The sequence below is a fragment of the Gymnodraco acuticeps genome, unplaced genomic scaffold (assembly GCF_902827175.1).
Source record: "Gymnodraco acuticeps unplaced genomic scaffold, fGymAcu1.1, whole genome shotgun sequence".
NCBI classification, from domain to species: domain Eukaryota; kingdom Metazoa; phylum Chordata; class Actinopteri; order Perciformes; family Bathydraconidae; genus Gymnodraco; species Gymnodraco acuticeps.
The window spans coordinates 513,366-529,115 of NW_022990558.1; the positions used below are offsets into that span (position 1 = coordinate 513,366).

The 15,750-nt window shown below is 39.8% G+C and overlaps 1 protein-coding gene across 1 annotated transcript in view; it reads right to left on the reverse strand.

Moving 5' to 3' along the window:
• Positions 1-7,707, reverse strand: part of LOC117553551 (formin-like protein 1) — a 73,984-nt gene extending 66,277 nt beyond the window's left edge. Inside the window, 1 exon segment of the mRNA XM_034227546.1 lies at positions 6,940-7,707. Within this exon segment, the coding sequence (XP_034083437.1) occupies positions 6,940-7,092 (153 nt within the window). The 5' untranslated portion in view covers positions 7,093-7,707.
• Positions 7,708-15,750: the final 8,043 nt, after the last annotated feature.

A 15,750-nucleotide genomic window follows, 5' to 3' on the forward strand; every position in this document is an offset into this window, starting at 1 on the left:
GAACTAGCTCGCAGGCTTCGCCCCATTACTTCACTAGTATATTGTCACATTTATCCAACAATATCAAAAGCAAGTTTGACCCACATGAGTTTCAAGAATCAGAAAAGCTGATTTTGCACAGCTTTCTGTTAAAAGTACAGAAAGTCTTACACGGTTAGCTTGTCCCATTTATGTCAAAGCATAGAACAATATACGGAATCCCTGAGCTGCGAGGAAGAAAGGGAGGAAAATCTGGAGATACATTTTCTATAAAGTCTGATCTTAAGAGTTTTTTTGTGCTGAGTAAGATTTTGCTAGTTCTCTTCCAATCTGAGAATACAGGTGAAAAAACGTTTTGCAAGGCAATCTTTTTTTGTCAGGATTGTTTTATTCTAAATCTCTTTCAGGTGAGTTTAAACACAATGCAAATATTGCTTTGGAACTCTGTATTTTAACGGGCTGCATCTTTCTATACATTAAATCAATAGGTGCCACATTTCAGTAGACCAGTGTTTCTCAAACTTTTTCATACCAAGGACCACTTAACCAATAAAAAAACACTCGCGGACCACCTAACTCCACAAATATCCAAAAACACATCGTTTTTTACAAATCGCCTGAAAATGGTAAAAACAAGTGGCCACATGTGTGATGAAGGTGTTGCGCTGGGCTATATCATGCAATTGAAAGTGAAACTTAAGCTCGCTCCATTGCGGAAATATTCCCGCGAGAGTGCGGAAAACTTTAATTAATTAATTTATTTCAAATGTGAAATTTTACCAATATACTCACGGACCACTAGGCGGCGCTCACGGACCACCAGTGGTCCGCGGACCACACTTTGAGAAGCACTGCAGTAGACAATGCATCTGAATGACCCAGTACAAGCAAGAGGCTTTGGCAGAGAGAAAGTGAGACTAGGCAAAAGCAGTCACTAGTGTAGTTAACTCTTCAAAACTGGACGTAGAATAAGTTTGCTGTAAAGATGCTGAATTTTAGACCTATTTTGTACGACTGAAATTACAGTCGTAAATACAGAAGAAGGTACTGTTTGGTACTGAATTACAGGTACTGGTAGCAGTTTGAATGTAAGTGGTACCCAAACCTTTTTGTGTCCAAGCAACAAATGTATATTTAAGTGTTGTATTTGTTCAGAAATGTATTTTAATCTGTGCTAATCTGCAGATTCAGAACATGGGGTAGTGGTGCTCTTCAGCTATGTGTGGCTGAAATTAAGATTACATCTTTCACCTGTTTTTCCAGATGAAGAAAAAAAAAGATTAGAAAATGATATTAAACTCAGAAAATTGATTAACATGAATACACACAAATGAGTAACACTACTTTTTGTGTTGGGTTATTTTCATGAACGATTACATTAACAAAGCACCTGGCCAAGAGCTCCGATCAGCATCAAATCAGTCTCTGGTGTGTTGTCTGAATGGAAGAACCACTCTACTGAAGTGGGGTCAGACATCTAACGTATAACCTGTGTTCCGTATTTAAACAAGTTTAATTTTCATCTCTAGCGTGCTGATTTACCGTGTGATCCTTTTACACACCCTAATGCCTCATCAAGTGTGAAAACATGTTGTCACACTCAATAAGACACCATGACAACCTGCGCAGTTACTGCCTCAGTATTCTCTACTTTAGAATCCCTCTAACACAGCCTCCATTATGCTGATTTAGAGGCATTTCAAGAAAATAGAGGACCTTTTACACCTGATTGTATTCTCTATGTTGAGTGACTGGACAGTTACCACACGTGAGGAGAAATGGAAAGAGTGGTAAATTCAAGAATACAGGGCTCAAAACTGGCAGCGGGAAGACAATGTGTTGAATTCAGCGGACAGAAATGGGGAAAAATGTGTGTCGCTGAATGATGCACTCTGAATTCCTAAATGTGCTGACTACCCCGAAAGGACATGATCAATGGATTTATCATGTGAACAGAAACAAGCTGCGTTTGCTATCTAGGCTGAATAATTGCTGCTAAATCTGTGTCCTTATTTCTCTCCCTGCCCTACTGTCTCATACAGTGGAAGTCTGCGTCTGTTTTGCATGTAATCTTATTTCTCTGTAACACATGTAATCACGTTAAAACTAATTTCAGTATCAATCCATTTCATTATGAAGAAATACACTTTAATATACATTTACATGCAAGGGTATACTGTATAGGGGTGCAGAAGGAGCTGGAGAAGCTTAACATTGTATTATTAATAAAATGCAATAAGCTATACTGGCAAAAGTGGAGGGAGCCTTGTACCACATTGCATCCGATAAGGGTGTTTCTATGTATCGGTATTGAAGTTAACCATGATATAAACATTTAGATATTGAATTTGAAAATGTGATATTAATAATTCCAACGTGCAATAAAATGTTCAGGCTTGTGCGTATTTTTACCCTTCCAGTATAGTCACTCTTTGGCTTCCCTATTCACTCTCTTTACAGATTAAAGGCATGAAAAGTATCCATTTATAAGGCTTTTTTACCCATTAGGTCGAAAGAAATTGTAAAAGTCAAATTCTGATCATATACCAAGAATGATTTGCGGGAATTTGCAATGCTCGTTAACTGTATATATTGTGTAATGATTGATTTTAGTTTGGTCTCTGGCCACTGCACCAACAGTATCACCAGGACTGTTCCTGGTGGGTTGTGTATCCATCATCCCAAAGGTTGTTCAAGGCTCGCTGCGGGCCACTCCATTTCACACCAAACTGGAAACATATTTTTTTTTAAATGGAGCTTGGGAGTGGGACTTTTGGTTGTGCAGTCTTACAAGAAATTAACTCTTTATAGGAGATGTAATTTACTATCTGGTTATCCTGCTAAATCATTATGAAGTGTGTTTTAATGTCAGTCTTAAAACTCCTAGTTAGGATAAAACACAGCAATGACATTATTGCTCAATTAATTCTGCCAACTAAGTTTGACAAACAATCGTATCCTATCTTAACTCTTAACCAGCTGTATGATTAGAACGACTAACAAGTGACTATTTTGTTCTGTGGTTTTTCTTCCTGTCGCAGTCTGTAAACACAGTACGCAAATCAACAGATGCACATTTGCAATTCCACCCACTGCCGCATTCCCTGTTGGGAAATATGCAAAGTGTTATGTAAAAGTGGGAAAAGTGCTCCACGCTAACTTGGCTGTGCCTAAAGCGTTTGAACACTGGCACAAACACTACTGCGTAGATTTCTGTTGATTCGATATTGATTCTCCCAGTTCTGAAAACACTGCAGTGGCACCAGACACATCCATCAGCACATGAATAAAGCATTGATGAAAGCTGCTCGCAAAGAAACCTATTGGCTTATATAACTCCCAAACACTGCCTGTCCTCATGCCAATGTGTACATGAGAGAATGCACGCACTCATTATCCTCCCTCCTCCTAATCCACACCTCTTCTCTTGTCCCTTTGAGAAGAGAAGAATAAGAGCAGTGACAGTTTGGAGCATCCCTCACTTTAACATCCCGCACACAGGCGGGCGCATGTTTTGTATGCAGACAGAGTATCGTCTCCGTTTAGCACAGGAGATTTGCTGTGCAGACTCAGCACAAGATGTAGGGGCATGAGGAGGGGATGTGTGGGAGAAATGATCTACGTACATTTGGTGGGATGCAATGATGATGTAGCAAAAAAAAGAATGCCGGGAATGTGTTCAGCAAAGGGAGGAGAAATGATTTTAGATGCAGTTAAAGTGCTGCAGAGTGACGCCTGAACATGAAAGAGTGCACATTCACTGCAGCTCCACACATGCTGAAGCAGAAAAACCTGCAGCAGCTGGCACAGGGCATATGCTGGTGTCACATTCATTCATTGCTGTGGTCATCCCATGACCCCACACACAAATCATTCCACTGCCAGAGGGATTGCATCTACTCTGGGCACAATATGGATATGCACTCTAGGTAAAAACATCCTTTGACCACGACTTCCTGTATGCAAAACAAGGATAAGAACAGAACGCAGTATCAGATAATAATAATAATTCCTTACATTTATTATAGCGCTTTTCCAGATGCTCAAAGCGCTTTTACAAATACACATTACACATATCATACATGCAATGGTCATGTACTGTGGACAATACCCACAGGAGCAAGTTCAGGTGAAGTGTCTTGCCCAAGGACACAACGGCTTTACAGACGCAGCAGCGGCGGGTTTCACCCCTTGATCTGATGATCATTGCACAGATGAGGAGATATCCATGACCTCCACTCACTGACAGAACTAACAGACTATGTTTCAAACTGGATCAGACATGTTAAAACATTCTGCATAAAATACTGTTTATTTACTCTGAATAGTAGAACATGTAATATTGTGGCCACATAATGTTTTTATGGTTTCGGAGCTTCATTTCTAATGATTGGAAAAACTAATGCTACAGCAAAGAATGAAAGAGATAGCTTAAAATACCTTGTTTATAAGAAAACATGTTATATTTAATTAGATCACCTTCTAGAGAAGGTCAAATGTTAAAAAGACATGTATATTATATGGCCAAAATGATGTAGATATCTCTGACAAAACACTTTGGATGTAAAATGACTCTACTTCTCACTGGATTTATTACCATACTAAACATTAATCTAATATCTTTATAGTCTCAATCGTTTCAAGTCTTATTCAATACAGCTTGGTGTTAAAATCTTAAATTATGATCACATTTAAAGTAATAGAAGATATGGCAGGGTCTGCTTTAGGGTGTGGCTACCGTGTGATTGACAGGTTGATACCGAGGTCTTGTCCGGTCTCAATGCACTTTGTGTTGACTAAACTGTGGAGTTTTGAACATGACTTATTCCAGGGTTTTGGAATCATGTGGAACCATAATATACTTGTGTCCACATAATTCTTAACAATCAATGTAGAGTATTTCAGCTCCAGGCGACAATGTGTGGAAATACAAAATAATTGAAAATGTAATTAAAAGGCTGACTGAAACTATTTCCGACTTCACAGAGTACGGTTGAGAGATTCCCTATTGAGAAAACCCATTAGCTCTTGAGCAGGCAAAATGAGAGTTTGGGTTCTGCGCTATCAGGGAGGGTTTTATGCTCATACTCATTGATTGGCCTGCCTCTGTGGAAGGGAGCAGCATTTATCAGGGCTTTAATTGATTGCCATTCACCTTCAGGAGGGTTAGAAGGAAGCTGTTCCTGTAAGTATACTCACTGACTAAAAAAACCTCAAGTCTGTGTTTTTATCTTCCGAGCTAAAATCACAGACCAGCTCAACGTGATGACACATATCACCCATCACCACAGAGATGAGGACACAATAGGAATGCAGCTCAACATACATACTGTAATGTCGTCCGGCCACATATTAAACATAGCTGCATTTTCAGACTCAAAACCGTCTCCCCTTGTTTTTTTCTGACTGTCACCACCAAGACATGAGTTCAGTTTGTCACTGCATACTGTATGTTGTCACAAACAGGAGACAGAAGGACGTAATGGAGAATAAATGAAGTTACGGTAGTACGAGGAGTGCTGTTCTGGTATGAGAATCATTTTGTGGCTTTGACTCGAAGGGCCAGGCAATAAACAAAGTACATTTATTTAACACAATATGTCAATATAATCTTTGCACAAGAAACATGAAGGCTTCTTGGTGAATGAAAGTCAGGGAGAGTTATTTTCAATACAACCACAGCACACAGCTGCTAACCACTCGGCTAAAGAAAGTTATGACCTGGTCAAAAGAATGTGGACGCCTCAATAATGTATCAGAAATGTGATAGTTGAATATGTCAAGGTATCACAAATCTTGGACATAATTTTGCTATGACAACCTACACTCCACTTTGATCTTACCAGATGTTGAACCTGACTATGGTCCCAATGGTGTATCACTACCCCACTGATCCACAGGTGGCTGTGATGCACCAAAAACACAATCATGTACCAGCTAAGTCGTTAATAAGAAGTGTTTTATTCAAATGGAAACATCCATGTCAGGAAAATGAAGCCACTGCACCCTTTTGTGTTACTTCTGGTTCCTAAAAAACAAGATGGCGATGGCCAAAATCAAATGTCAAATTTGTGGCTTTAAAACCAAAAATTAAAGCTCAGGTCACTGAGAGTATCCTACATCCACTTCCTGTCAATTGTCTTATGGTTTCATAAGGAAGTGAAATATGCATTGGATGCCTTTGTTAAATCTCAAGTATACACGTACATGTGTTTTGGTGAATAACACAACATGTAAACATTTTAAAAGATGGGGTGTAGAAAAACAAGAATAACATGTAGGTGTGAATAGTATGTTGTACCTGCAGTGAGTTGTTTTCACAATTAGAAATTATTATATTATTGCAATTTAGTTTGGAAGACCTTTCCACTTATTTTGAAGATATATTATTATTTTGGAGAAGACACAGTTGGATCTGGCTTGCAAAGTGTTCAAGTGACATCCTAATGGGGTTGGAGGGGTTATTATCAGAGATTTGTGCATATGAGTCACTAAACTGGAAGTAAACATTTAATCCTGGATTTGGTTTTGTCACAGGGGCATTGTCATGTTGGAACAAACACAAGACAAACATGAACTGTTGAAACTAAATTAGAAATACACAAATTGCATGTCATCACACATTTCTGTTAAGCAGGACTAAGGCTTAGACCAAACCAAGTAAACACAAATTGTGTCAACAAGTTGCACCTTTTATGAAATTGTAAACAGATCTGACCCCCCTCTATCATTTATCCTCCAGCAGACCATGCAGTGAGCCTAATTCTGTAGTAAGCTCCAGCATAAAGGACCTCTTATGTATCTTTCCACAGTGGCATTGTGTACCTGGCACTGTGATAAGCTGGTTCGAAGGACATGCACATTTCCAAAATATTCCAAATTCTTAGTTTTTATAAACTGTTTGCCTTGTGTCCCTTTGTGTTTATGTGAAAGTTGTAAAGTGCCAAGTGCACAACTCACCAGCACTGCACTGAAGCGTTGCTCCAGTTCTTCTTCAGGTGGCATCAGGAGTTTTGCAGATGGATTTTGGGAGCCCGTGGACCCTGGAGGGGCCGACACCGCCTTGCCCTCTTTCCCCTGGGGTACCTCCATGCTTCCTGCTGCATTTCCCATGATTGTAAATGTAATAGATCCAAGAAAATACACATTCAAAAAAAACTTCTCCCAAATATAACTTTGAATCTAGTTTGTCAAAGTTACATGTGAGGCTCTGTGTGGCCCGTGACCTTTTGTTATTTCCATGACCACAGGCTGATCCTATAAAGTAGCATTCATTACTGGTCCATACTCAAACAAGGAGAAAGCAGTAGGATGAAATGCACCCCTGCCCCTGAATGAGATCCTGATGCATTATGAAACCCTAGACAGAGGGAAGGGGATATCCTGAGAGTGACGGACAGAGTGACAGCTGAACCAGTGAAAGAGAAGGGGAGGAGATGAAGTTCAAAGCCTGGAGCTCTGCATGCAGGACGAGGCTACAATAGGAAGAAAAAATATAGGATTAACCAAGAAAGGTACCACTTCCCGCTGCACAGGTGGGGAGAGAACTCTGTAGGAAACTACTCCAAAAGCTGCAGTGCTCTCGGGTAATGAGTCTTAGTTGGGCGTGCAGGAAGTCCGTGGAAGCCCTCCATCTGCTGTTGGATGCTGGGAGACTCTGGGACTTTGATCTCCATATCCAGAGGGAAAAAGAGGAACAGAGGGAAAGGCAGAGATCCAGCAGGCAGCACTGTGTCTATCCGAAACAGAGACAGAGACGGAGGGCAGCAGTCCTCACAGCCGACAGACCAGCCAGATCCAGCACCCTGGGTCCTAAAGCCTCCTTGTACTAGAAGCAACATGTTACTTCAGTAGGCTACAGAAAGCTGGAGCAATACGAAAAGACACAGAATTAAGCATGTCTTCAAATGCCCTATCAGGAATGTTAACGATACATCTATAATGGTATTATGGCTTGCAATAACCACAATAAAACGAAAGTTGCCATAGTTCTAAGGAGATTACTGAGCCTTGTTAGTCACTAAATATTGGCACAGACCAGAAAAGCCTTGAAGAAAACATTTGAAATATTATTATGGCGCTTAAAATCTGCCTTTTGCATGGCAGTCTGGGATTGATGTCGCAATACAGTGGGAAAGAAAGAAAACTAATGATGTCTGACATGTATTAAGCAGCTTTAGTTTAGGGGGCTTGGTATGGTTAGCTTTCCCACGATCATGGTTTACTGACACTTACATAGAAAGTATATTTAATGATATAGGTAACTCCTGTGCTAATGTATTAGTGTGAACATATTGTAAGGACCTATTGTTTTTATGTGATCATTAGAAGTTATTTTATACGTTTGCATAGGCTAGAAACAGGATATGAATTTTCATTTGGACTAATTGTAAATTACATGAAGTTATGGTAGAATCTGTAAATAAAAGCAGCAGTAGGCATCTTTCTTACAAACAGGTAAAAGGCCAAATATTGGCAGTTCAAAGAGCCTCATTCATACCAACATGCGTCATCAGAAACTCATAATACCCTGCATTCTAACCAACCAGTGGCTGCTAAAGAGGATCACACACTTAATCACAATCATATGTTGTGTGGCTGCAGTGATGACCTCATTGTGTTGTTATTGGCTACAGGGTGTAACAGGAAAGGTGGAAGCAGACGTTAATAAATGATGAGTGTCACACTGATACCTACATATATGTCTGGACATGCCTGCTCAGCGGCACACAGGACATAATAAAGTGTGACACATTTACTGGAGGAACTCGGTCACTGGGTTTAGTCTGAATTCAAGAATAAAGGGATGAGGAGCTCTGTGAGGTTAATAGATAATGGTCTGGAGTGACCAGTCCAAAAGTACAGCACACATATGATGAGTACCCTGACTCAAAATAAAGATCAAAATATATGTACACTTATTTTTATAATCTAAATAATTTACTGGAGATTGTATCATAACATGCAGTCATGGAGATTTCTCACATATCGTATTTGCAATATCTATAGAGATGTACTAATTTTCTTGGTTAATTCCATTTAGTTTGTTTTGTTTTTATGAATGCAACTGAATATCCTTGGGCTTTATATCGCTGTTTTGACACAAAAAAAAGCACTTCAAATGTCACCTTGGACTCTAGAAAGCTGTAATGGGCACTATTTGGAAGGTTATCTTTTAATGTTTGAAGACCCAACTATTAAACTTGAATATAAAACGGTACAGCAATCAAAGAATAATTGTCAGTTGCAGCTCAGCTTCTCCTGAAAAACATAACCCTCTTTTACAGCTGAACTGTTCTGCATTTACATTATATCCATTGTTTGGATTGAGTTGAGTTCAAAACAACAACTTATTCATCAGTTAATCAAGCTAATAACTAATAATAATTCATTGATAATACAAAAAGTTGCAGTTTTTGAAGTTGTAGACATAATGTGTAATTCAGCTGATAATCAGACTGAATTTCTGATTATATTTTCATAACAAATCATTATTGGCCTTGATGAGGACAGTACTTTATGTCAGTATGAATGTGAAACTGTGTGTTGGTATGTGTGGGTGGATTATCATTTCTCTGTCACCTTTCATTATTTAAAAATCATTTGCTTTGTACACTTTTTCTGTTAAACAACACTGTCTGTCCTCTTCATAGAGTAGTGTCATGTTGTAAGCCTCTGCATTTCACTGACACCTAGTGGTCAATATATGGTATTACAGCAAAAGAGCTCGGCAAGGCAAGGCTTGGCAAGACTATTTATAGAGCACCTTTCCGCACAGGGCAACCCAAAGTGCTTTACAAAAAATATGACAAAAGACATTTAAGAACAATATACAGATGAAGCACATTATAAAAAGGCATTTTAAAAACAAGCATTTAAAAAGCAAAGATAATAAAATCAACACAACTCATCCAAATGCAGCGTCAAAAATAAAAGTTTTTAGTCTCGATTTAAAAACAGTAGCAGCTGACCTGCAGGATTCAGGGAGTTTGTTCCAGATGGTCGGGGCATAAAAACGAAATGCTGCTTCTCCTTGTTTAGTTCTGACTCTTGTAGCAGAGAGCAGACCTGTCCCAGCAGACCTGAGACTCCTGGATGGTTCATATTTTTGCAGGAGCTCGTTAATATAAGTTGGTCCTAAACCATTTAATGCTTTAAAAACCAGCAATAGTACTTTAAAATCAATTATTTGGCAGACTGGAAGCCAATGTAAAGACTTCAGTACTGGACTGATGTGATCCACTCTTTTATAGTGTTTGTGAGGACTCGGGCAGCAGCGTTCTGAATCAGCTGCAGCTTTCTAATTGATTTTTTTGTGAGACCTGTAAAGACACTATTACAGTAATCGAGTCTGCTAGAGATAAAAGCATGGACAAGCTTTTCTAAGTCCTGTTGTGACCGTTTTTTAATCCTTGATATATTCTTCAGGTGGTATGCAGATCTAATAACTGTTGTAATGTGACTGTTAAAATTCAGGTCTGAGTCCATCACTACACCCAGATGTCTTGCTTTGTGAGTTACTTTGTAGTCTGCTGACTGAAGCTCTGTGATTACTTTTAATCGGTCCTTCTTTGCTCCAAAAACAATGATCTCAGTTTTTTGTTTGTTCAATTGGAGAAAGTTCTGAGTCATCCAGTCAGTGATGTGCTCAATGCACTTGCTCAGTGTTCTAATCGGAGAATAGTCTCCCGGTGTAATTTTTAAATAAATCTGGGTGTCGTCTGCATAGATGTGATAGCTTAGATCGCTGTTTTTAATAATTTCAGCCAGAGGTAGCATACAAATATTAAAAAGCAAAGGTCCTAAGATGGAGCCTTGAGAAACCCCGCATGACATATTGTCAGGGTTTAGTGAAGCAGGCAGGACCCAAATGCAGATTTCAACGAAAAACCTTTATTCCAAGGAACGAAAAAATACCTTTCTTTCAAGGCCAAAGCGTAAGAAACAGAACCCTACCCCGAGACACAGTCAAAGACAAACAATGAACCAACAAAAAAAACAGAACTTAAATACACACAAGATTAATCACACAAACAAGACACAGGTGAGGAGGGAGGAGAAAACACAGGGGCACCAGGTGAACACAATTGGGTAATTAGGTAGGAGGGAAAACAGACAGAAAGCAACAGGCAAGACAGGGGGTGAACACTTTTCAAAACAAAACATGAAACCAAAGACAAAACACAACACAACACAGACAGATCATGACATTAACCCCCCCCCCCCCCCCCCCCCCCTCCTCAAGGGACGGATCCCAGGCGTCCCAAAACACAAAAAAGTCCAACAACCGTCCAAAAAAAAGTCCAGCAGGGTGGGTGGAGGGGGACCGAAGGAGGGACACAAACTAGGGCCACCAGGGTGGGTGGAGGGGGTCTGGAGGACGGGTTTGGACTGACAGCCCAGGAGCAAAGCAGAGGACCCGGAAGGGATCTCGGGCGGACGGCCCGGGGGCAAGGCAGAGGATGCAAAGCTTTTTATACTGCACACCCTCCACAAACACCTTGAAAAGCCACAAGCCCATGCCAGGCTTTTGTTTGCTGACTTTTCTTCAGCATTTAACACAATGCAGCCGCATCTCCTGGTGGAGAGCCTATTATGTCATTTTAAACTGCCCGATCAACTTGTTTTATGGATTTTAAACTTTCTAACTAATAGAGAGCAGAAGGTGTCTGTCAATGGACGCCTCTCTGACTCTGTCATCACTTCCACGGGCTCACCTCAAGGATGCGTTCTTTCGCCCCTACTTTTTATAATGTACACTGATAAATGCAGGAGCATGCAAGACAACAGCTACTTGGTTAAATTCTCTGATGATACCGCCCTCTTGTCCCTCCTTAGCGGCTCAGAATCAGGCCACGAGTGTGCTCTTGCCGATTTTATTTCCTGGTGTGATGACAGTTTTCTGGATTTAAATGTCTCCAAAACCCAGGAATTGATCATTGATTTTAGACGTCACAAGGATGTTCCTAAGGAGTGCATCATACAAAATGACAAGGTAGAAATTGTCACATCATACAAATACTTGGGCACCATTTTCGATGACCACCTCAAATTTGATGTGAATACTGAGTGTATTTTGAAGCGGGGTCAACAGAGAATGCACCTTCTTCGCAAACTGAACTCTTTCTCTGTCAGGCCTTTCATTCTTTGTCGTTTTTACCAAGCATTCATTAAGAGCCTTATTTGTTTTTCTTTTATCTGCTGGTTCCATAGCCTTACACTGAAAGACAGGAACAGCCTGAACAGCATTGTTAAAACCTGCTCCAAGATCATCGGCGTGAAACAGAGAGACTTAAATTCCTTCTGTAACCAACAGATTCTGCGGAAAGCAGAGAGCATTCTGAACTCTCCAGGTCATGTACTTTCACATGAATTTCGTCTGTTGCCATCAGGGCGTAGATATGCTCTACCTGATCAAAGGACTAATCGCTTTTCTAAATCATTCATCCCTTCTGCACTCAAACTCCGTGGACCTCCAAAAGCCAGATGAGTACCCGAGAACGGCTTCTGGACAGGAGCAGGAAATGGGGAAGAAGCAGGGGTTGACTCCAGACGGAACACACCGAGACGTATGGCGTCAGGTTGGGAATTGGAAGACAGGGGGCTAGCATGCCTGGGGCTAGCAGGCCGGGAATCACATGTCGAAAGGAAGTCCAAAATCCAGTCAGGTAAGAACTCAACAAAACATGGTTTCTCTGCTGACAACCGGTGCGCCTCTACCAGAGCGGCCCTCTTCTGCCGAACACCGGACGCTCCCTTCCACCAATCAAAGCAGCAAGCCAAATAAAAGGTACAATTCGTTTAGGGAGCGAGAGTGTGTTGGACAGAGAGTGAGTACCGGTGAATACACATACATGTGTATTCACCGGTACTCACTCTCTGTCCTAAACAGCTTGTCTCTGTAAAGTATGTGATACTTTACAGAGATGCTGTATGAGAAACCAATGTGATTTTGGAAAATTGCACAATATAAATCTATTTCAGTAGACCTCAACAATGGAAATATGATCATGGCCATGACATGGGACCTTTAACTAATTTTAGCATTCAAATCTTTACATTTTACCTTTTTTTATTAACTAGAAATGAAATGAGGAGATGAACTGCACTTTATGAAAGCATTATTTGTAAAACAAGTCATTTTAATTGTTTGGATGAACTGTGATGATAAAGGTAACAACTAAAAAGGATTTCAATACGAGGTTAACTGGCTGATTTTAACCAACATGGATCCAAACATGCTGTACCTGTGACAGCATAATCTTAAATGTAAAACCAAAATAGAGATGATGTAATATAATTGATTCTGCTTCATGAGTCAAATTCATAGAAAACTGGAGGCAATTTCCCCCCTTGGACACTGAGTTCAAGGGTGAACTGTGTGTGGTGACATACTTTTTTTTAAAACTGAAAATGCAAAACCTCTGACAAAAACAAAATGCAAAATGTGCTTGAATCTTAAAGTGCTGTAAATAATGTTTGTTTTTTTAGGTGTATGCATCACATTTGATTCCTACAGACAAGTGAAGACAACTAGAATAATAACTATAATACCAAATAAATGTACAAAAGAGTCTTTGATACATACACATCCAACAAGTCTTGCTATATAATAGTTATAGCTATAATGCAAAAATTGTGATACACATTTTTTTTATTATAGTCCGATGATAAATTGCAACTTATAGCAAAGTATTTTTAACTGATAAATAAGTGTAGAAAGAAGCCTAGTTTTGTTTTTGGGTGAAGGTTTGGGTTTGGTTAGAAATTAGGTCAGGTTAGGGTTGAGGTTTGAACAGTTAAATACTATGCTTTTTGGGGTTTTCCCTTTCCTGTAGTGTGTTATAAAGAAATGTTGTTCATGTCTATGTTACATTTGTGTTTCCATTGGCTAGCGCTCCAACACATTTTACTTAGGCTTAGAGGTTGACTAATCACAACAAATATTCTGGACAACAAGCACTTCTGCAAACAGTGTCAAGTATGGAATTCCAGTTCCTTGAAATAAAAACATGGTGCTGCAGGCATAGGGCTGAACATGAGGTTGTGGTTAGTGTTACGTCAATCTGTGGCTCTGATCTTCTGCTTTTGGTCACCTGATATAATAGGACTGAAGGGAGAATGTGACCAGATAATGTCTCTGTGACTATGTTTGGCCTTAAGGACAAGTGACTGCACTGGGTATCAAAACTCAGGACTTTTTTGGAAATGTGTCAACAGTAATCATCAGCTATTAAAACTCATGACTGCAACTAATTTGATGATTTTGTTGTGTCAACGTTTTAACCAAATACTCATATAAATAATATATATTTTGATTACGCTATAGCGTAATACAATGTAGCGGATACAAGCGGCCGAGATGGGTTTTCTCCGCAGGGTGGCTGGTGTCTCCCTTAGGGATAAGGTGAGAAGTTCGGTCATCAGGGAGGGACTCGGAGTTGAGCCGCTCCTCCTTCGCGTCGAAAGGAGCCAGTTGAGGTGGTTCGGGCACCTAGTTAGGATGCCACCTGGGCGCCTCCCTAGGGAGGTGTTCCAGGCACGTCCAGCTGGGAAGAGACCAAGGGGTAGAACTAGGACCAGGTGGAGGGATTATATCTCTTCGCTGGCCTGGGAGCGCCTTGGGATCCCCCAGTCAGAGCTGGTTGATGTCGCCAGGGAAAAGAAAGTTTGGGGCTCTCTGCTGGAACTGCTACCCCCGCGACCCGACCACGGATAAGCGGAAGAAGATGGATGGATGGATTACGCTATAGCAAGAGAACAGAAGAAAAAAAAAATGAGTTCAAATTAAACCTAAACCCACATCTAGGTGGTTTAACCACATAAAGCAGAAGTAGAAACAACCATCTTAGCTAATGACTCTGAAAGATTTTGTATTATTTGCTGTATTTTAAATTATTTTATTCAAACCTTAAATTCATCACTCATATATGTCATGATATGTGGGGGGTATAATTAAAACTGTTTTGTACCCAGCCTGAACACTTGAAATGCCTAACCGTTCCTGTAGTTCGTCTCTCTTATGTGTTCAGAAATATATTTAAAATATCTCAATTAGCCAATTAAAAGAAAGTAATCTACAAATAAAAATTACAAAGGAAGGGACAAATGGGCCTAAAGTAATTGAAAATGTGTTATGAGACAAAACATAAAAATGACAATTAAAATATAAACAATGAGTCAGATGACCAAAATAATTCCAGCAATACCATGATACTGAAAACAGTTTTATTAACAAATTACATTTAAAAACATGAAAGAGCGAACTACATTAATACAAACAAGTCTGTCCAAGTATAGCATTTACAAGTGTATTATACAGTGGAAGTACTATACTGTTTCGACCAGGGATCAAACTTAAAGGTGGGGTATGTCATTTTGGAGAAACCAGCTCGAGTGCGCTAGAATTTGAAAATACACAACCGTAAAAATCTGCCACTTCCTTACAGAGCCCTTCCTCCAACACACACTACGGCTTCCACCGATTATTTTTTTAAAATGTATTTATTGTCACACGGCATCTATTGCACGTCTGTCCGTCCTGGGAGACTTTGGGTCACCTTCCATCCTGCTATGTTTTCCTCTCCAGGTAAACAATTAAGTTGGAGCCTTGGTTTCGACACTTGTATTTCATACAATCGTTGATGATGAAATGCACACCTTTGCAACCCCTTCTAATTATTCAGTTAATTTCTTCCAAATAATAACACATGATGTATACTTAAACAGAAAATAAAGATTTAAAAATGGAATGTAACAAATAAGGTCCAC